The sequence below is a fragment of the Falco punctatus genome (assembly GCF_963210335.1).
Source record: "Falco punctatus genome assembly, chromosome: Z".
NCBI lineage: Eukaryota > Metazoa > Chordata > Aves > Falconiformes > Falconidae > Falco > Falco punctatus.
This window is the reverse complement of record NC_137586.1, coordinates 44,220,499-44,243,371: the sequence shown is the minus strand read 5'-3', so window position 1 is coordinate 44,243,371 and position 22,873 is coordinate 44,220,499. Positions and strand designations below refer to the sequence as shown.

General features: G+C 38.4%; 2 protein-coding genes across 7 annotated transcripts in view; one reads left to right on the top strand and one right to left on the bottom strand.

Annotated features, from left to right (window-relative positions):
- GOLM1 (golgi membrane protein 1) overlaps window positions 1-9,840 on the top strand; it is a 35,336-nt gene extending 25,496 nt beyond the window's left edge. For all 6 annotated transcript variants that reach the window (XM_080371108.1, XM_080371111.1, XM_080371112.1 and 3 more), the window contains 5 exons: window positions 100-238; window positions 3,924-4,053; window positions 5,295-5,579; window positions 7,609-7,722; window positions 8,047-9,840. In XM_080371108.1, the coding sequence (XP_080227234.1) occupies window positions 100-238; window positions 3,924-4,053; window positions 5,295-5,579; window positions 7,609-7,722; window positions 8,047-8,108 (730 nt within the window). In that variant the 3' untranslated portion in view covers window positions 8,109-9,840. The remainder of the gene's footprint in view (window positions 1-99; window positions 239-3,923; window positions 4,054-5,294; window positions 5,580-7,608; window positions 7,723-8,046) is intronic.
- A 225-nt stretch (window positions 9,841-10,065) lies between these two features.
- NAA35 (N-alpha-acetyltransferase 35, NatC auxiliary subunit) overlaps window positions 10,066-22,873 on the bottom strand; it is a 28,817-nt gene continuing 16,009 nt past the window's right edge. The window contains exons 16-23 of the mRNA XM_080371107.1: window positions 22,586-22,684; window positions 20,598-20,776; window positions 18,690-18,826; window positions 16,605-16,672; window positions 16,220-16,360; window positions 14,621-14,743; window positions 13,129-13,209; window positions 10,066-12,662 (exon numbers count right to left, since the gene is read on the bottom strand). Coding sequence (XP_080227233.1) covers window positions 12,603-12,662; window positions 13,129-13,209; window positions 14,621-14,743; window positions 16,220-16,360; window positions 16,605-16,672; window positions 18,690-18,826; window positions 20,598-20,776; window positions 22,586-22,684 — 888 coding nt within the window. The 3' untranslated portion in view covers window positions 10,066-12,602. The remainder of the gene's footprint in view (window positions 12,663-13,128; window positions 13,210-14,620; window positions 14,744-16,219; window positions 16,361-16,604; window positions 16,673-18,689; window positions 18,827-20,597; window positions 20,777-22,585; window positions 22,685-22,873) is intronic.

The following is a 22,873-nucleotide window of genomic DNA, read 5'->3' as shown; positions in this document are numbered from 1 at the left end:
TAAAATGGGAAAAAAAAGAAGTAATGATTTTACAAAAGAACATTTTAGAAGAGTGTGGACAAAAGTTAAGAACTGCTTTTTTGTTCATGTTTTCTCCAGGTCACAGTGCATCAACCAGATGAAAGAATTAAAAGAACAATGTGAAGAAAGGATAGATGAGCTAACAAAAAAGGGCAGTGATGTACCACAAATCAGAGAAAACAAAGACTTCTCAGAAGATTCAAAAAAAAATAGCCAGGTATGGTTTCGTAAAAATCTTTTTCTTTGTAGTTCTTAAGCGGTTTTTCACCTTTCTGCTGTCTCCAGCTAACATTAGCCCATGTCATTAAGTTTTGGACAGCTTTCCTTCACATTCATTGAATGTTTCTGGCCTATGGGAAATAGACTGATTCCAAGGACAGAACAGGCAGAGGTCCTGCAAGAGACTCCACTATGTCTCTGAGACGGGCAGAATTTCAGAGGTGATACGGGGTATGGTGTCGAGTCCATTACAGAATATTTAGCCTGCTGAGCTTTGGTTCACAGCTCCTTTTGACTTTGTTAAATGACTTAGTTGCTTTGTGTGTTGTAGATGTGTGTTGAAGATGAGGATACGTTGTGAATCACTTCAGAGTAGCAGCAAGCCGTGAATATATTTTAGCCCAAGGGCCTTTGAGGTCCATCAGCTATAAATTTTCACAGAAACCCTAATGTCAGCCTTTTACTGTGGGCATAAGGGAAGGATCAGATGTCTTAGCTGTTTGCTTTTGGATATTTTGAGTCAAAGAACCACAAAAGGCATTGATGTATGTGACATGAGAAGGCTCTCTAGGCTAGGGCTGGCTTGCCACATAGGGTGGCTGTGTGCCAGTTGACTCTTCCTGGGGAGTCAGAGTGTGGGAGGAAATCCTGAGAAAAGGCAATTTCAGGTCATCCTGTTGTCTTGGCATGTGAATTATTGATGCTTCTCCAGCGAAGCAGGATTTGGTCAGCCATAGCACTTGATCGGTTAAGCTTGACACAGATGTCCCTGGGAACACACAGTGAAGCTCCTGGGTGAGAGGGCCACTAATTTATTTCTAGGTACCGAAGAATCCCTTTCTTCAGGACTACAAGCACCAGTTGCAGAAGTTGTGTTTTTCACATGTGATTGCAGTCATGCTTTCCCCCCATACTGGGTGGCCAACTCTCATTGCATAGGCAGTGAGGGTTTGGTGGTATATGCCTTTTTCTCTTTGGTTAGGAAAAGGCTGTTAGAAGAAACAATTTGATGACTTCAGAAGTGGAAGGGGTAAAGCAATGAATGTTTTGCAAATAGCTGGAAATGGGTGGGTGAAAATGGCTGAAACATCTGCCCAGAGACCCCAAGGTGTGCAGGTAATGATTCCAGTCTGCATCCAGTCCTTTATGTAAAATGGTGGGAGAGAGAACTGCTGAAGTTTGTGACCTTTTATCCTGGGAACCTGCATTGTATGACAGCTGCAAGATTGATCAAGGCATTAGAGGCAGGAAATGCTAGCCAATTGTCCCTTTAAAAAAATGAAAGCTGTTGTTTGTCAATAGTTTTTATCAACAGTATCACATAAGTAAATAAAAAGTAATACTAGTAAAATATAGTAATAAGTAAATAAAAAGCCCACCACTTGGAGATGTCAAGATGTATAATACTATTTGGAAAGTTGATGTGGGGAAGACCATATTAGAGAGGTGGTCAACTTAATTTCTAATGTGGCTTTGCAGCAGATGGGGTTTTGGGGTTTTGTTTGGCGGTTTGGGTTGGGTTTTTTTTACCATTTCCAGTTTGGAAGGGAAATTATCCCAAAAGGGATCTGAGGAGTTTGGCTGAAGACCCTCTGCAGGACAATTTTGGTCTCCTGCAACAAATCCCATAGCTGGAGGCAATCTTTCCTCAAAGCAGGTAATAGGTTAGGCAAGGCTAAATAAATTCTGTCTGCTTGCGTTCCCTAGTATCTGTGACAGTATTTTTACATTAAACTGTAACCTTCTTTACCAAAGGATTGCAACTATTTGCTTGTACAAAAGCCGAGTTATCCTTAGTGCAAGGTGATCCTGACAAAATCTATGTACATTTTCAGCCTGTGTTTTTAGCCGAAATAATTCCTTTTTGTAAGATGTACATGTTTATGTAAAGGAAAGGTCAGTGTTTAAATAAAACAGAGAAAGAAAAGGGTCTGTCGGTTAGTTAATAAATATACAGCTTTTCTTACAGCTCTGTATTTTAAGGAATGATATATTCTCAGTTGAGGAATATACAACATATTCCAATGATCATTTTTTCATCCAACCACTTCAGCTTCCAAAAGTTTCAGCATACACCCTTTTAATTTATTTGACACTGTCATTAAAAATTACTGAGCTAGAAATTTAAGATAAGGGCTTTTGCATGTTTAATTAAGAGGTAATTTCTTGCTGTTGAGTGCAGGCTTACCCAATACTCTGTAAAAATACCTTAATTCATGCCCAGCATAAAGTGAAAGATGGTTCTATGTTCAGTTTCTCATGATTCCCATTGTAGAGTGAGCTGAAGAGGCTGAACTATTTATAAAAAAACAGAAGCATTTTTCAATACAGCATTTTTGTTTTAATGACTGAGGGAAAATGGAGTTCTGAGTATCCTTACTGCAATAACCAGATATTCTGTGGTAATATTTGCTTCGCAAACTTTCATAAGAGTTAGATGATCTGTTGTTGATGCGGGGACTCCATGGTGTTGACTCAACAAGGTCTTTAGTTCTGCCTGGCTTTGACTGAGCTTAAACATTTTCAAAACAGCTAGTCATATCCTACAAATCCCCTACAACTCTGGCTTCTTGGTTATTTAACCACTTCTTTCTGCAGACGTTTTTCCAAATGACTGTGTGAATACCTGACAACCTAGTGTTTTATTGACCTGCCGGGAACAATGGGTAGTTACATTCTTACCAACAATGGCAACAGAATACTTTCTGTTGACTGTATGACTTTCTCTACCAAGAGGTTTCCTATTCATTTCTATAGTACCAGATAGGAACAGGTTTGTCTCTAAATGTCTGTATGCTTGTTCTTTCTCTGCATCTCTTGATTATTTTTCTTTAACAAAACAAAAACTCAACAAAAAATCCCCATGGAACAAGCAGTTTTGTAAGTCTGGGTTTTTGCACCAAAGCTGGTACAGCACAGCACAAGCTCCAGGTGCACACTTCACGTTCAGGGTTTGTATGAACTGAATTGACATAGCTCTCAGCCAATTAAATGCCACTGTGAGTAAAAACTGTACATAGAATTTTAATTGCTAAATTGGAAGATCTTCAAGGTGGTGTACATCTTAGCCATTAATCTTTAAGGAGGTCAGATGCTGAGAGCAGCCTAGTATTTAATACAGTCTTAAGTAAGCTCTCATCATGTTAAAGAGACAGTTGTCTACATGGTTGATTTATGATTTCCCTTAATCCTGCAATCAGCATAGTATTAGACCAGTTCTGTTCAAGCTTGCTTTACTGAAGTCTGTTACGCGGAAGCTTGGTTTACCTGTCCCTGTAAATTACCAACAGCAGTTAATGCCATCTGGTTTTTTGCTGTCGTAGCTTTTTGACACAGTAGCAGGGCAACAATGGAGAAATGTGTGGTGTTACAGTTCTGTGACCCTCAGAGAGTAACACTGTCTCTTGTGAAACACTAACCAAGAATAGTAACCTCATCCTTAGCTGCAGTTAGATTAAAGGTGTTAAATTATCCCAGTGTTGTGCTGTTACGTAGAAACATCACTGCATAGTCAAGACTGTATGGTGCTTCCATCACCAAAAGAAATTTCGGTACAAATATTTCTGAGTGTGTTAGGATCTTTCTCCCCCATACTGAATTCCAATCTAACCTCTCCACTTCCCTTTCCAGATCCAGGAGTAGTTACATAGACTGATGCTTACCTGTTCACATGCGCTTTATAGGTCAATATTGAACTGCCAGCCTTGAAGCAGACAGAGTTCAAGGCATCTGACTTGGAACAGCAGAAACCCAATGGAGATGTACCTAAAGCAGCACCTACTGTAAAAAAGCCAGACCCACCGCAGGATAAAGGTGAGGTGGAAATCACCATCTTACTAGCAGCTGGATAAGAACATTTGTAATTTAATTGAACATTCAAAAAAACATTTCTGTACACAAGATTAAGATGAAAAATGTTACACCAGAAGACAACTTTAATCAATTTTCCAGCTATGGAGAGGTATAATAATCTGTTCAAGCATTTTTATTACTAGCATTTCTACTGCTTCATTTTTGTTGTAACTCACATGTTGCATGTAAAGGAAAATACAAATATTTACAATTCTGGAGTCATATTCCTCATTTAATATGGAGAAAATACTCTACTTTTGGAAGCAGTGATTTTCAAGAACATTTACTATTTGCTTTCTTAGTAAGTTTGACACATCTGGTCTGCTACTTCTTCCTACAGAATAGCTGGAAGTTAGGCTTCAAACAAACCCACACATCCATGCTTCCCTTGCTGTCACGGAGCAAAATGCAAGTAAAGGAAATGATATGCATGATATCAGATTAGTTAACCTAATGGGTGCTTTTGGCACTACACTCTCAGAAACTATTAATTTGAATGGATGTATCCTCATGCATCAGTCTTGCATTATACTGTACGTGATAGAAAATCAGTTTCCTATTTAGTTTTTCTTACATGACATTTTAAATTCGTCTTGGAAGCATGCAACTCATCTTAAAGAACTAGCAAGTGAAGACAACGTCTATATATAGTTTATTCAGGCAAATTTAATCTTTTTTTTTTGTTAAAGATACAAATACACAGGAAGAAAGATACTGTAATGTCTGCTAAAAGTAATAGCCCTTCCATACTTCCTCTTCCTCTTTAAAAACAACAGCCTTGATTTACTTGCAGATCTGCCCACGTGACTGCTTTGTTCGGAGCTACGTTTGAACACCAATCATTTTTATTGTTGGTAACAAAATGTAACTCAGAAAACTGATGCTTATATAGCACGCTGCCATTTTTATTTAAACTGCTGTGTTTCACCTGCCCAATTTATTAACTGCATATACCAAAATTTTAAGTAGGTAGAAGCATGAATCTGTTGACAGTAAACAATGTCTCATCCTTGTAGGAAAAACATGGGTTGGCTTCTTTTTATCTTTGGAACTGTTGTGGTTGAAAGCTACTCTTTCAGAGGAAAACCAAGATTTGAATGAGAAAGATAAAGCAGTATTTATTAAAAGTTTTTTTTTTTTAACTTGTGCCACCACTGAAAGGCATTAGGTTGTTTACTTACAATCATGTTTATTGTTTACAGAAAGAATAAATGGCCTAGCTGAAATCAGAAAACAGGAGCCTAAGGCAGAAGAGAAGCTTTCTAGTCAACTGAAAAACCCACAGGATTCACTCAAGGCTGCCGCAGGTCACGAGGAGATGCAGTCTGAGACAGAGAAGGAGCTGAATCAGTCTAAAGATGAAAAGCATGTAGCGGGGCAAGATGCGTTACAGCCAGCAGCAGAACAGGCTGCCAGTGAGGAAATTGAGAGGGAGCAGCTCCTAAATTATGATGCTAAGCAGGATGATTCGCCCCCCGGAAAGGCTGGTTGGTATCATGTCGTGTATTATTAAGAACACTAACGAAACAAAACTCTGGAATAGGGCATGATTTCTGCAACAGTGGTGGCAGCTGGCTTGTTTCATAAAGGTTAGTGTGAGATGTAAGAGCTCAGTCGTTCCCAGCAGCCTTCTACAGTCTGTGGGTAAAGATTGAATCTTCTGTTTCTGCAACATGGGGCTACCAGGCTGAGTTCTCCATCACCACAGCAGCCTTCCTGTCTCACTCTCTCCACTGGCTGTACAAGGCATTTGGGGAAATAGGGCCTGAAACTTCTGGGTGTTGAGGCTTTTTAAGAATATAATGTATGTGAAGAGGACAAGATGTTAACCATCCAAAGCATTTACGAGTAGAGAGATGCTACATCTTGTTTTGCAGATAGTCCTTATAGTGTCAACATGTAAATGCTAGCTACCCCTACTTCAAAATAAGCTAGCGTGAATAAAACTCAACCAAAGGCTTCAGGTATCTAAAGTTGCATTAGTGAGTCTGCAAAACTGCAGATCAGATGTTGCAAAGGTTCCAGTTTCTGGCATCGACCACACATGACCCTGAACCATGTGTCTCCACAGCATTAAGCATAAGAGTATCGATGTTGTGCCTAAACCTGACCAGAATCTGGACACCCCGCTGTCTGTCCTGAGGAACTCGGTCTCAGGTGGACCCAGCAGCCCAGAGTAATCAAGCGGGAAGCTTTATGACAGTCAGAGCCAAAACTGATGCTCACAAAAGATGCTGTCTATGCTTTTCTAGTAAATACATTCATAGAATCATGAGTAATGATGTTAAGACTATTGATAACTTGGCAGAGATAAATCATCTCATCTGCATTGCTAAAGTATTATTCTTCCAGCTGCTCCAAAGATGCTGGCCAGAGCAGGCTGTCCCCCAAATAGAAGTGAACAGAAGTTACCTAAACTGCTTCCATTTTAATGGAAATAAATAGTAGAAAGACAAGGTAAAAAAAATTATCCAACAACTAGTGCAAGAAAAAACTCTGACATGTAGCCTGTGAAAAGTGAGAGTTTCTGTGAGCTAGAAATACTAGCTTTTCAGGTTTGATTGTTCAACAAAAATACCATACCTCACTGCACAGGCTCTTTGTAGCCTAAGGAGTCTAAAGTAGACAAAGATTTCCTCCCTATTCTCTGAGCATCCTCTGTCACTTAATAAAAGCCTCTTTTAAAAGTCTGAGACCTCTAGGTCTGTAACTGTAAAAATCTGCTTGATGTGGTGCTCTGAACATGGACAACATTGAGGCTAAAAATTTTCAAGCCTGTTTCTATGCCAGTTACTAATTAGAGGGCTTGGTTTAAGAACGTTCAGAACCAGAGACTTATCTCTCTTAACTGGGGTATGCCTCTATGCCATTATATTTTTTTCCTGGCTGATTAACTGAAAAATAAGGGCATTTCTGATTTGACAATCAGAAATAATGTTTCCATTTACTTCTGAGCTCTCTATATAATAAAGAAATCCTAAGATAGTCATTCAAAGTTGCTTAAGATTACTTAATGACTGGGTGAAGAAAATCTTACAAAACATTGTTTTTGTTTCAGGTTAGCACATCATAAAATACTCTTTTATTGCTATATTCACTGCTTTCAAACTAAAACAAGTGGACAAGCTAAAACAAGAAGGGGGAAGCTGAGATTCATTTTAGCGGTGGTGTTAATACATATAAAAGCAATCCCCCAGTCAGGTACTCAGTAGCGGCTTCAGGTTTTACTCTTCCTTAGGCGGTCCTTTAATGTATAATACTTTTTCTGAGTGGTGGCTGGATTTAATTGTATTTTCCAAATTCCAAAAGATTGTCTTTTATCTAGTTCTTTATACAAGTTTTACAGCAAAAGCTGCTCTGAAATTTTAACAGTTCAGAAGGAAAAATATATTAAATGAATGAAAAAATTCATTCAGCAGCAAAGTAAATTCTGTGGAAGACTATTCCCGTAAGTGTTTCTTGTGCAGATGACCTTATGGTATTGCATAAAACAAATTAATTTTAATGCTTTTGCAGAGAAACAGCAACATGAAGCACTGAACCTGGACAAGGATGTTGATTACAATTTAGATGAAAATGAAGCTGAATCAGAAACAGACAAGCAAGCAGCACTTGCAGGGATTGAAAATGGTAAAAAAGAAAAAAACAAGTTTTAACCCAAGTACCACATGCTGAAAATTTTAAGATTATATTTTGAACAATATCCTGTAGCAGACATAGCTAGCTAGTTTCTGTTTGTTGTTTGAGCTTTCCCTCATGTTGACAGTGTGACCTATTTTCTGTATAGCATCACTGAAGTTACTGTTTAACTTGTGGTGGAGACAGTACCTGTAGCTTTACTATACAGTACTTAACAGTTTCAGAATTCTCCTGCTGTGCTCTAGATTGTTTTCTAGATAAAGAACTATTACTTCTGCCTCTCACGGAGATTTCTGTACCTTTTTTTTTAATTAGTTAAAAATCCTGAAGATCTGAACCACTTATCTGAGCATGCTGAAGAACGACAGAGGTTGTGAACGAATGAGGTTCATAATGCAGCTTAGTCACCTCTTCATATAAATGCAGCAATGAAAACAAAATTATCTGAAAATGTTTTGATTATCTTCTCAAGGCTTCAATAAGAGGCCAAATGAAGTAGTATTTTCTTGTGAAGTTTTAGTACTGTTTCAGTGGTGAAAAAAAAATGCCTTAAATCTGTGGAGGATTGTTTTAAAGCAGCTTGACCTCTGCAATGACTCTTTCCTTCCTACCAATTATAAAGCTGAAACCAGCTAGCAGTAAGTGCAGTAACTGTGAAATCAGCCAGCTTGCACAGTCATATTACAATAACAATGTGTGGATTGGAGGTACACGAAAGAGTTCTCTACCAAGGATGGATCTCTCCCCTGAGAAATGCAGTAAAGAAATCCCCAGCCTAGTTTTAAGAGCAGCTTAAGGGGACCTAACTTACCTTGACAAAACATGGGAAGGATGAAAAATGGCCCATGCTGCATCTACCCTCGTGTCTGTTCTGGCACCTTTTTACTGCAATGTAGACAGAATCAGGAAGCCGGATTGTTGTCCTTAGATAGGACAGAATCATAGAATCATTTAGGTTGGGAAAGAACTTTAAGATCCTTGAGGCCAACCATTAACCTAGCACTGCCAGGTCCTCAGAATGATACATTTTTCTGGGCATCCTAAATGAAACTGCTGGCTTACACCATCCGTAACCAGGCTGAAATACTATCCTGGTTGTGTTCTGAGCTTTTAGATTATAATATTCTGACAATAGTGTCTTCTTAAAGAGATTAGCCAGGAAGATTTTTCTGTAAGCTTTGTTGGACTCCTGTTCACAAGGTCACTACTATGGTACGGTTCAGTTGGTTACACTTTGAACTTGTGCAAGTTACTGGCAAAAATTAAAATTCCTGAACTTTAAATGACAAAAGCTATCTGAAATGTTGTTAGAACTACCCTTTACTCCACTCAGCCGCTATCTTCTGCTAAAAAGTAGAAAGGCACATGCTTGCCTTGTAGAACAGCAATCATCTCAGCCATTCAAAGTGACTCATCTCTGCTGGATTTCTGAAGAAGGTCAACCAGACTATGCATTTACCAGACACCTCAGTGTCTCCCACAGGGAAAGCTGTACTTGTTGTGAAGGAAGTCCTGCATTATGCACAAAGTATCACGTTGTTAATGTTCTGTAGTCTTTGTCTTTTCTGTAACTTGTTGAATATAAACTGGAAATTATTCTACAATAACATCAAAATACCCTCTGCTACCACTAAAGCACCCTTAACTGCAGTACAACCTGCATTGCGTGTAGCCAGCTGTTTTGAAGGTTGTATTTGTGTCTGTTCTCAAGACCGATACCTGTATTGGTTTGGAGCAATCTTTTGAGTATGAACCAACCTGTCAAGAGAGCATGCGAGCAGACAGACATGACTGACTTCCCAACCACAAATTCCATTTAAGAAAATACAAATTTGTCTTGGCTTTCTGTTAATTCACTTCGTTTTGTAACTGCCTTTGTGGTGTGTCATTCCTATTCCTCAGTGTACTAGTTTACAACTCCTGGACCTTAAGATGTCTAAATATGCAAGTGGAAGGTTTATTCTTTTTGTGTATGAAAAGAGTATTTGCTGTCATCAAGTTACAAGACAGAGCTCAAGTCAAGTGGTGACTATTAAGCCTAAATACATAAACAATTCACTGATAAGACTTGCCACATGGAACTTAAATTCTTCCAAGAAAAGCATTAACTTCCATTACTGGGTTTTTGGTTACTCTGGGTTTTTTTCACCATTTCAGTCAGATTTCACTGGTCTGGGCTGCTACAGTCAGTATAGCAGGGAAGACAAATGCTTGTAAGCAGAAGAGAAAAGAAGGTATAAACATCTCTTCTAACTGACAAGTATTAGGAAGCTTGGACTACTAAGGTGGGTTTTTTTGCAAACAACGGCATGTTTTAACATCAAAATGTTTACCCATATTCTCCAAAAAAGTGGCATTTTCGTAGGACTTAATCTGTAAACAATTACGTAGCTGAGCTGATGTTAATCAGGAATTTAATAGTGATTGTTAAAGAGCGTATATATTCTAACAGTATAAAATGTACAGTGAAACACAGTATTCAACTTGATACTGGTAAAATCCCAAACGAACAAAATCCTTAAGGTAATCAATGTATTGCCAGTACATTATTTAAAAGGAATTGTTTTGGCTGTTCAGTACCCAAACCAGACTGGGCTTCTCGCTAACCAGCTACATATTGTCTGCTCCACGAACAAGACCACCTTTGTACAAACAACACTTGTTTCTTCTCTGACAGTAGGGGATCTGAAAACCTGTGTAAGAGCAATGTTCAAAAGCATAAAGGAATACAATCTTATTCTCAATTGCTTCAAGTGCTACCGGAATGTAACTAGGATGGTAGATTTCTAGTAGACAAGGGGCCTGTATGTCTGATGTATAGAATTTTAAAATTGAAGGACTTCTAGTTGGAAAAAACCAAGAGATTCATTCTGAACTGTGGTTTACATAGTCTTCTCTATCACTAAATTTTTTAGTTGTGTGAGGCAGGGAAAGCTTCGCTGTAATCATCTCGGGGTTAACACTTGTCCTTGATTGATTTTTTAAAAAAAAAAAACAACTTATTCCTGATCCATTTTTGATAAGCATTTTAAAATAAAAATGTCTTCTCTAATAAGAATGTATTCTATTAATACTTCTCTAATAAGGTGTATTCATCTTGTTCTGTACAGTTCATCCATGTCTAATATTAATAGAAAAGATGATCATTCCTGTTTTCTTAAGTTCTATGCATTATGTGGAACTTGGTTTCTCTTTCATTTGCAGCTTCCTTTGGAGAAATACCAAAGGCTGTCCTTGAGCTGCTGTCATGTAGTTCAAGATTTTTAAGACAGGGAAGATTTTTGTGATTGTTCACAAGAAGGCAGCAAAAGCCAGATGAATTTTCAGTGCCCTGCACTAGAAACAGTTTCCCAACTTTACAACTATGTTTTTCAGGATTTTCAATCCTGTGGCAACAACACAGAAGCATTCAAGTATATTTACTGTGACGATAAGCAAACATAAAATGGTATGCAACTTCCTTAGCAGAGAAATTAGGAAAAGCATGTCTTCAGGGCAGTACTTCTCCTTATTTCAAGAAGCTACAAATCGCTGGCAGACAAGTGGGTGTTGCACTTCACAGTTTCTTTTTTTTCCAGCTCTAGCTCAGCAGTGCTGCTGCTTAGGTGATGGAGCTCAAGTGGTATTATTCCACAGTACAACTGTGCTAGGAGAAACACAAATGTCTTGCATGGTCAGGAAGGAGCTACAAGCTCATCACTATAGAGGAAGACATTCTGCACCAAAATGAAGAACTGTCCATCCAACATGGTCAGACCTGGAGGATTTGCTTGTATGGCCCAGGTAACGACTTGGCGGTATGGTTTATCAAAGAGCAACACAGCTTTTTATACTTTTTTTTTTTTCCCCTCTTGTAGCAGAAGGTTGCTCAACACAACAGCTTATCTCTTATTTCACATCTGGAAGCACAGGAGGAAGAACTCTTCCAAGAAGGAAAAGGTAGGTTTGGGACTGCTCCTGTTCAGGACTTTTACCTGTATCAACCATTAGAGAAGGTGGTAGGATCCAGCAGCAGCATTGCAGTCAAAACAAGAGAATGAAGGTCACCCAAGAGCTGACTGAGCAATGGAACAAATAGCAATCCCTTGGTTGCACTGGTAGAGTAACAACAGGATTGAAATAAAGTTGCAGAGTAGTTAAAATACACTCCTAGTGTGCTGCGTTCCTGTGTTGCTAGTGACTTAACAGTGTGACAGCTATGCAGATTCTCCAGTACCATGAAGAATGAAGACAATGACAGCTAGAAATAACAGTCCCTTTCCCACTGTCTTCAAGTACTTATTCTATATTTGGACAACTGACTTCAGTAAAACAAAAATCACTTCATTCAGTGCAGTAAGAGGAGCTAACTAACTAGTTTTCATCTGCTCTTGATTTCTACAAAGATTGTTTTAGCTTACAGGACTTGACAAGAAAAGAACCCAGTCTCTCTACTTGTAACATAAGCAAATTTGATGCAATTTAGGCAAAAATAGTGAAATTCACAATCTCTCCAAGTGGCTTTGTTCAAGGTAGAATTTCAGAAGCTCAGCTGTGCCTGTCAAACGTGAGGCATTATTTTTATGCAGTCCTCAACGAATTACTAAGTCCCTAAACTATCATATTCTGGCAGAGCTCATTCATAAAATTAAAACAGTCTCCAACAATACAGTTCATTAAAATTGGCTTCACCCATAAGATTTTATACAAACCATTTGAAACAGCAATTACCATTCCGATGATGTAAAAGCAGCAGACTATAGATATTCCATATAACAGTACTTTTATCCTGGAGATCCCTTTCAGTCTGGGTATAGCACTAGATATTCAATCCTACAGCTGGTATCTGATGCATATATTATGCTTCAGGAATCCTAACAATCTCTCGTCTTTCAAACAAGCTTCACAACTGGAAAATATTTATGAGGGGAGAAGTCAAATTCTGGAGGAACCTAGAAAGAAAAAATTTAGAACATTTCACAGTGGTACTACTGAATTTAATACTCAAAAGGAGGGATACCCTGCAGAGTAAAACTTTTAAACAGCAAAAATTGGAAAAAAAAATCCTAGCTTTTTTAATAACTGAAAAATATTCCAATCCATTTCTGGATATGGCAGTCATTCTCCAGTAGTGATGGGCACAAAGCTGTGGAGTGCTTTTGAAGAATACTTGTATTTGTACATGTCATTGCACATACACTCCGAATTTATTTTTCCAGAACATTTACAAATGAGTTTTCCATATTTAAATAGTTACAACAAACTATTTTCAAGGGAAAAATGGGTTAAGCCACTTTCCCAGTTCTTTTAAGAGCTAGAGTAACTATGTCTGAATCTGCTCATTTAGCTGTAAGAGATCTGTGGTAGCACTGCATGTAATGCTCCATTTCACATTCAATTCAACTGGCAGTTTCTTACCTTAGAGTCTTTTTTGTGGCCGCCTGCCAGCAGCTTCATGACCACAATATTGGGTTTAGCAACTTTTAGAATTCGACTGACCTAAACACAAAACAGCAAGAAGTTTTCAAGTGAAAGCATAAGAGAGGGGATCTTATCAATATCAACACGTACAAATATCTTAAGGGCACATGTCAAGAGGCTGGGGGCAGGCTCTTTTTGGTGGTGCCAAGCACAAGGACAAGGGGTAACAGGTAAAAACTGAAACACAGAAAGCTCCATCTGAAATGAGGAAGAACTTGTGTACTTTGAGGGTGGCAGGTTACCCAGAGAGGCTGTGCAGTCTCCTTCTCTGGAGACACTCAAAACCTGCCTGGACTTGATTCTGTGCAACCTGCTCCAGGGTAAACTGGCTGTAGCAGGGGGTTGGATGAGATGATGTCCAGAGGTCCCTTTCACCCTGGCAATTCTGTGACCTGAAAATTATTTCAAAGCTAATACTCAAATGTTTACATACTCTTAACAATACAGAAGTCCTGTTATAGTATCAGTTTAAAAGAGATCAGGGTATTTTTGATTTGCTTTGGAGTATAACAACTGTCTTTATGAAATTTAATGAAGAGAACACTTACTTTAATAGTCACTTCTTAAATTCTGACTTAATATAAACTCTCCATACTTATTTTCAAAAATTTTTGAACTATGGCAGTTCTGAGGCACTCTATAAGGTTTTGACAGACTAGACATCTACCTCCAACATGATGAGAAGGGGAAACTCAAGTACCAAACTGGTGGCTTTTTGCATGAAGGTGTTCTGGGCACACTCAAACTACCTCTTAACTACCCTGCTTAGCCTCAGTCAGATAGCTCATGTACGAGTACCACCAGGATCCTGAGAACAGGCAGGGATTCCTAAATTCTCAGCAGAACCTAATCCTGTAACTGTTCTTAACCTGCTCAGGTGTAACAGAATAAGCACCCCCCTTGCTCCAAAATAGTCACAGACACTTAGTTTTAGGCTATGGCCAAGAGGGAGAAATTTCTACCTATGCTTACAGCCCAGTGCTGAGAAAACTGCTCCAGGAAACAAGTGCCAAACTCCATCCTCTTTTCAGCTTGATGACATTCAAACCTATTTTTCCCATCTCTCAGGAATACACGTGAATTACCAGATTCCAGGTAAGTAAGGCAGGCCTCTGTCACCTTCTTGTTAAAACTGACAGGCTTTTAGAATGGGGCTAGAAGGCAACAGCAGGAAGGCATCAAGTTGCCATCCAGCACCTAATATACTCAGCAGCAAGAAGTTTGTAACAGCACAACCCTGACTATGTCACCTAATGTACTGAAACACAGCACCTGTGTCCAATGCCACCGCCCTCCTCTGTCCACTCCTTAATGAAAACACTCCCCTTTGCTCAGCATTTTGACAAGGTACACTTGGGATCTCAAACAGATCCAGCTGAAAACAAACACTTAATGAGCAAATACTCCTTTTTCAGTATTTTAGTCTTACCTCATAGTCTGGATTAGGAATATTCTCAAGAATCATTTTAGCTTGCTGGAAGTGTTTGCTAGCTGCCATGTAGAGATCGGATGACTGAGGAGGTGGGCTGTACTTATTTAAATCAGACATTTCCTAGCATGTTACAGAAATACATATTAAAATCAGTTGCCAACAAACTATTTTCATCACCTTAAATAAAAAAAAATTACTATATTCATGGAAAAAGTTGTCAACTAAGTAGTATTTTAGGAATAAATATTGAAGTGGAAAAGAACTATTTAAAATGGCAAATACCAAGGAGCAATATGGTGCTTGACAATTGTTCTACAGTGCCACAAAATGCAATGAACTTCTCACACTTTTTAATAAAAACAAACCCTCTCCTAAACAACTTGTTGTTCATTTGCTATGACTGCCATGCAGCAGGGTGTGAAAACTCAGGAAAAAATAGGAGGAAAAAATAAGTATGTGATATTGCTTACTCAAACCAAGTTTACAGCAAATGAGATAGATACTGAAACTGTTCAAAACTTAATTTTATATAATTTTGATACTTCCAACTTTTTTTTTATTAGCGATAAAAACACCTCAGTGACGAGGAAGCTGTGACAGTGTAGAACACTACAACTCTTCATAATACTGAATTAGGGAGAATGACTTTCATACAAAATAGTACAGTGTCAGTTCAGAGTGACCTCTAGAAACTTAAAAAGTGGCTACCAGAAATTTAAGTTCAACAAGAAATGCCCAAATTTCTGCACCTGAAGCGGAATAACCCCACTGATCAGTAGAGGCTAATAACCAGTCGGATGAGTAGCAGTTACTGTCAATGTCAAGTTGAATGCAAGCCAACGAGGTGCTTTTATTACAAATCAGACAAGCCTCCTATGGGACTATACAAACAGCAGTATGGACAGCAGGTCAAGGAAGGTTATCATCCTATACTCAATATTTGAGCTGTAACATCTGAAATGTGGCATCCAGTGTTGGATCCACTCGGTTCAAGAAAGATGCTGACATGTGGAGAAGGCTGGAAGCCTAGAGCACATGACCCACAAGGAGAGCTCAATGGACCTGGACTTTTCCAGTTAGACAAGAAGGATGCTAATGGATAATCTTAATAGCAGCCTACAACTAGTTGCAAGGCGGCTGAAGAAGAGAAATATTCCTTGTTACTGGCAGAGAATATAACATGGAGGGAGAGACCACAAAGCATGGCTTGGATAATTCACACCAGTATTAGGAAAAAAAGGTCAGTAGCGTGGCCCTCAATCAGAACGAAAACACGCTGCTACAGAAACCAGAGCCAAAAAGTCTGTCAACAGACTTTCAAGAGATTTTATTTTCATACAAACCAATAAAGTACCTCATAAATGGCCACATCAAACCAGTTTTTAAACATCTAAGAGTCCTAATTTTAGGAAGAATTCAAAGCAATGCATTTTCTTTGCCCAGAACTACAGCTAGAATTCCTTGCCATTTCGACTTACACTTCCATATGAACTTTAAGATAGTAAAGGTTCTTTATGATGGCAACAATGTGTAAAGCAGGTGAGCAAATGACTTTTCATAAAAGCATGAATGGCACAACATTTTAAGATCACTCACTTTAAACTGCAAGTAGTGCACTGGGGGTGGTGTGATAACACTGTTGAATGGAGCAAACCTGTGCTCATATCTAACTTGTTCACTATCCAGTTCAAACTTAGGTTTTCTTACTTTGCCATCCATGTCAAATGCAATCATTGTCTAAAAAGGAAAGGATAAATACAGTGAAAATTGTTAGCTTTATGTCATATATTGCTGTGAGAAAAAAGAAAGTTAAGATTTAGCTACAACTGGAAGGATAAAAAAATAGTAGATAATTTACCATACCACATAAACTTGAACTTAATTTCCAGTCCCACTAATAACAAAGAAGGTATGCAATGCATGCATGATTCCTATTGCAAAAAAACCTGAAGCCATTATTCAGCAAGCACAAATAAATTACCTTGTACATGCCAGCACACATATTTTGGTATGCTTGACTCATGGTGATCTCTCTGCTGAGAGGGCGAACTGCAAATTTCACATAAAAATATTTTTTAGTCAATGTAAGTACACGTTCATTTCAGATCAAAACAGTTCTTTCAAATTTTCAGAAAATGACATAATTCTCAATTATATTTTAAAATAATGAAAGAAAGCATGGGCATGCATTTCTGCTCACCTGGCTCCTGATTACACAAAGTAACTCAAGACATATTTAAGTCACAGGAACACCATACCACTGCCAATGAAATAAACTGATCCAGTCAGTCAATGATATTAGCATGTCACTATACAATGCTGGTCTGGAATTTAAAGCTTGTAGCCGAGAAGCCTGTTTGCTTAGTTCATGGATTTTTTTAAACTTCTAAGACTAAAAAGTTAAAGCGTTTTTACTATAGTAAGAAAGATTTTTATCCTGACAATATTCCTTAAGTGCCCCTTTAGCTTCCAGTGTTTTAATTAGTGCAAAACTGCCCCATGCTTGGCACCTTTTCAAAGAGCATAAAACAGTTGTAATTTTCCAAATTTCTAGAGACAAGGGAATGTCATTGATATGACCTTGAGCTTTTCATATCTAATTGTTTGTTCCCCTTGAAAAGAAGGCAAGGATAAACACACACAAAAGAAGGAATAGCAAAGAACAAATGATAGAATCATCACAGAATGGTTTGGGCTGGAAAAGACCTTAAAGGTCCTGTAGTTCCAACCCCCCTGCCATGGGCAGGGACACCTTCCACTAGACCAGGTTGCTCAAAGCCCCATCCAGCCTGGCCTTGAGCACTCCCAGGGATGGGGCAGCCACAGCTTCTCAGGGCAACCGGCTCCAGTATCTCACCACCCTCACAGTGAACAATTTCTTCCTTACTTCTATCCTGAATCTACCTTCTTCCAGTTTAAAGCCATTACCCCCTGTCCTATCACTACAGGACCTACTAAAAAGCCTGTCATCTTGCTTATAAGCCCCCTTTAGGTAGCGGAAGGCTGCAGTAAGGTCTCCCAGGAGCCTTCTCTCCTCCAGGCTCAACAAGCCCAGCTCTTTCAGCCTGTCTTCACGGGGGAGGTGCCCCAGCCTCTCTGATCATCTTTGTGGCCCTCCTCTGGACTCACTCCAACAGGTCCATGTCCTTCTTATGCTGGGGGTCCCAGAGCTGAACGCAGGACTGCAGGGAGGTCTCACCAGTGCAGAGTAGAGGGGGAGAACCACCTCCCTCAACCATCTTTTGACGCAGCCCAGCATACAGTTGGCTTTCTGTGCTGCGCATGCACATTGCCAGCTCACGTCCAGCTTTTCATCTACTAGTACCTTCAAGCCTTTCTCCACATGGCTGCTCTCAATCCCTTCGTCCCGCAGCCTGTACTGATACTGGGGGTTGCCCCAACCCAGGTGCAGGACCTTGCACTTGGCCTTGTTGAACCTCATGAGATTCACATGGTCCCACCTCTCAAGCCTCTCATGGTCCCTCTGGATGGCATCCCTTCCCTCCAGTGTGTCAACTGCACCACACAGCTTGGTGTGACTGGTAAACTTCCTGAGGGTGCACCTGATCCCACTGTCCATGCTGCTGACATGCTGAATAGCACTGCTTCCAGTATGAACCCCTGAGGAATGCCACTCTTCACCAGTCTCCACTTGGACACTGACCTTTTGACCACAACTCAATGCAAGCAAGCGTCTGCATGGTGGTCATTTGCAATGTTCAAGCTCTGACATACCACAATCTTAGTAGCCATTTAGGCATCCCATGTGTCAAATGCTGTTCAGACACTGGGTTTGGATGCATTTTTTGGTAGTAGGCTTACAGTTCTGAACACAGAGCCAGACCACTACGATATAGGAAGGGAAGTTCTCATTTTCTCTCATGCATATACACTGGAGAAAGTATGAGTTTCTAAAGGATCTTTTGCACAACAGTACCACAACTGAATTGAAAAGGGCAACTCACCCTTGCAAAGTTAAGGAACATGCTACTTGTTTCTACAGTTCTACATGGCTGCATCAAGGGGTGTGTGTGTGGAGTCTGAGTTACGCTCTACATCTAGATACCTTTTTTCTTTTTCTTTGTTTTCTTACTACTACGTCCCTTCTGTTGTTCCTCCATTATTCTCTCTTCCGCCATTTGAGAGCTGTCAGCACGGCTCAGTGTTGACATCAGCCAGGCATAGAGGAACTCTGACAGATACCTACAGTAAAAACAGTATGTAGCTGTTACATACTACAGTGAAAGACATTTATAATCCACACATCCTCACTGAATGCCAAGTCATCTACTCAAAGCACTAATAGTAAAGGGCAAGTCAGGGTATTTAGAACTCTGTGTTGCATGGCTGAAATCAGCAGATTAGTCTGTGTTCCGTTTCGGTTTTTCTTGTTTTGTTTTAGACAAGATGCTGTACAGATTCAACCACAGGCAGCTCAAGGTATGCAAGTTTCTTATACGTTTACTAAACGAAGTCTAAGGTTATTATTTCAAAACCTGTATAAGGTCAAATTTTTCTAGAATTTTTCCTTCTCCCAGCAAATGAGACTTTTTTAAAAAAATCACTGTTAAGACCATTTCTACTTTTGTAGAATGTTTTGAGAAACAAGTTTAGTACTGATTTGTTTCAAGCATTACAAAGCCATGAATTATTAACTAAAAAGGTCAAGGAAGATGAGATCTATATGCAATTCTTAAGATTTAAGAGCAATTGTTAACAATTCTTCAAGAGTGATTTAGTAAGTGGAAGTGGGTCTAAAAAATCTCTTGACTGACTTCAAATCAAACAGAATAGGGAAAAAAGACAGTAGAAATTACATATTTGGAGCACATGAAGAAGAAATAATACTTCCTTTATAAGAATGCATAATTCACAAGAAAAATTACTGAGAAATAATTATGAGTTCCACTTGCATATTTCCCCTCAGAAATTTCCTCTCTTTTTTTGTTCTTCAGTTACAGTAAGGAGATAAAGCAGTTGAAATTACAGTTCAGATTAAAAACCATTTTATTAAAACGGTGAGGGGAAATATGGGCAGGTAGAAAATACTGTCTTACAGAAAACTTGGTATTACTTACTGGAAGTGTTACTTAATTAATACTGACTATCTGGTAACTATCTGGAGTATTCATTTTCTCACTTAATGCTTAATCCACTAATGAGACAGCACAGCAACGTAGTAAGATGCACTGAAGTTTAAGTCATTTGAACCAGTCTAATCTCTCAGAAAGAAGGCTTACAGTTTACCTAGTAAAAGTATATCGGTAGCTTTACAGAAAAACACCCCAAACCAAAACACAGAAGTACAGAAAAACTTTAACACAGGAGATTTTTAATGCTGAGTCAAAAATGAACCATCTAAAATAATCTTTCAGACTAAGCTATCAACTACGAGAAATAATTAACGTGACCAAGTGGAAAAACAAAAAGTCTTTTGACTCCATATAGTGCAATAATTTTCACTAAAGACAGATGTCTCTTCAAATATGGTTACAGAACAAGATGTTATTTTTACCTAGTCAACTTCCAGATTACAGTCACAACTTAAAACTCTGAAGATATTTTTAAAAATACTACTACAGATCAACAAGACTACTGATCTTGGTACTACAATGACAGAAAAGAATAAGCAAAATTGCTTTCTTCCTGCATGTTCTTGTCTGCCAAAATCAGCATATTTTTCATTCATTGTCCTTAGAAGACACTATTTTAAAAAGCTAAATGGAGAGCAAATTACTATTTCAGAGGGGGGAAAAAAAACTACACTAGCAAGTTTAGAAAAGACAACACCACATTTTTTTTCTCCACTTGTAATTTTATGAGTAGGTTGACTAAACACTGTTTGAGTAAGCTTGAGATTAAAAAAAATATATAAATATCTAAAAACCAGTTGAAGTCCCTCCTTTAAATAGTTGCAGTTTAGCTCTGTGGGAGCATCCCTCCTCCAACAACTGTCAATAAAGCATCCTCTTACCAATATATGTAGTAATATTCATGCATACTGTAAAGTTCCAACTCAAAGCCACTCAGAAGATACTGTATCATAACACGAAGGTTATGATATAGGACCCAGGTGCCCAAGCAAGCCAAATGTTGCCTTTGTGGTTCCTGCTTCAGTAACATACTATGAAGTGCTGCATCTACTTTCTCTGCCTATTGAAAAAGAAAGCAAAGTAACAGGGGAGGAAGAACATTTGACTGAAACATCCAAGTTTTGCCAGAAATAAGTCTTAACAAAATCTGAATACATATTAGGTCAGTAAAGCCATGCTCCACATTAAAAGACAGAAATATGATTTTACAGATGCTGCAGCTCTACAGTCTAGAACTGTCAGAAAACTGTAAAGTTATTCACATAAGTAAATTCTGCCACACAGGAAAAAAAATATTCTATACAGTAATACAACAGTAATATTAAATTTTTTTAAATTAAAAATTTTAAAAGCTGTTTATATATAGTTGGCAGTCATGTGAGCACTGAAACTCAAAACCCATTACAAGTTGTTATTCATTGTGCTATATTGGCAATAATTACTTTTTTTTGTTATTTGCTTGTTTGTTTTTTAAACCTAGCTGCATTTGGAAAACTAAATTTATAAGCTTAACACGCAAGAAATAGACAGTGTCACACCAGAGAAACTAAAATATTGCTAAGACCAATTCAGTCTTAAAAAGTAATTGTATGGAAGACATGAAGTCTCCCACAGCTGGAATATTACCAGCAGTCCGGAATAAATTAATCCGTATAACCTGTTACAAAGGGAATAGTGTGTCTTAGCTGCAGCACTGCAACAAACTCTCCATCAAACCATTTCAAGGGAAGCTGGAACACACAAAATTTTGCCCCAACTCCAAGTTCCTCAACTGTGCTTCTTAGCATGCACATGTGGGAAAATATTTTATTATTTCATGCCTCTCACTGCTTAAAGAAATAAACTTCCAATAAATGAAAACATACCTTTCCCTGTCATCTTTCACTCCTCATTCTTAAGAAATGTTCAAAATAAGTTGGAGCACATACTTTTAAGCGTTATTTCTTACTCTTATTATATATTATTATTATAAATAAATATAAATGTAATAGTAATAATAATAGTTATTACAGCACCACCTGAGCCAGTGCTTAGGAGCATGGGAAAAGTGGAGATGGGTGCGCTGGACTGGCTCTTTCCCAGCTCTTTGGTACATCTCTGAGAGCCAGATGCCATCATGTTCTTTTCATCTGACTTCCCTGCTGCTTTGGAGTTTAGTCCTTTCTAAGAAGCATTTCCCTAGCTTTCAAATGACTACCTTGAATGTAGGACCTGCTAACATTTTTCTTCTATTATGTATTTTAATACTTTTTATGTTGGCTGAGCTGAAGAACCTAATATTCTTGATTTTGTTTCTAGGGCAACAGTAGTTTCATTGGAAGACTTTGAACAAAGGCTGAACCAAGCTATTGAGAGAAATGTGTTTTTAGAAAGTGAATATATAGAACATATAAAAATAATATAAAAATATATTATTATTATAATTATTATATATTATTATTAAAACATTATAAAATTTCACCAATTATATCCTACATAACTGTAAGACTGAATTTTCAAAGGTGTCTTGTAAACATGGCTCATCCACCTCTCCCTGGTCACCTTCTGCAAACTGATAGCTACAAGTGAGATAGAGACTACAAGCAGTAGAATTACCGGAGTTACAGACATCACAGCAGGTTCCCCTGAAGTCTACTTATTGGACGAAGTTTTAAAAAATATAATACCTTCTTGCTCAACACAACTAATGGAAATTCTCTCAATGCATCCTACAGACTTCCTGAGCTGTACTTTAGGAATCCTTGTCCTGAAGATTTTAGGGCAAACAGAGAAGTTGCTTCATTTATCTAGAATCTAACACCACATGCTCCAGTCTGGTAAGAATATACCTGTAAAGAAAACTTCGCTGGGCTGCTGCCTGGGACATTACCTCATCCTGGAGGGTGGCAAATTCTTCAAGAATGTGACCCAGTTTATCTCTCTGACGAGCTCTATTGTGTCCATGGATTTGAATTAGACTACAGAATGGCTGAAAGAAATTTAAGTTTTAAGTTTTCAACGTACTTTGAAACTACAGCAGTAGTACTATGATGTCTATTTAGGCATCTGTTTTATACATCTATATTAGGAGGCAAGTTCCTTAAGGCTCCCCCTTATGGAGTACAAGGTAGCAGGCAAGCAGGCTCCCTAGAGTGATGCAAGAGCCCATTTTTCTGTA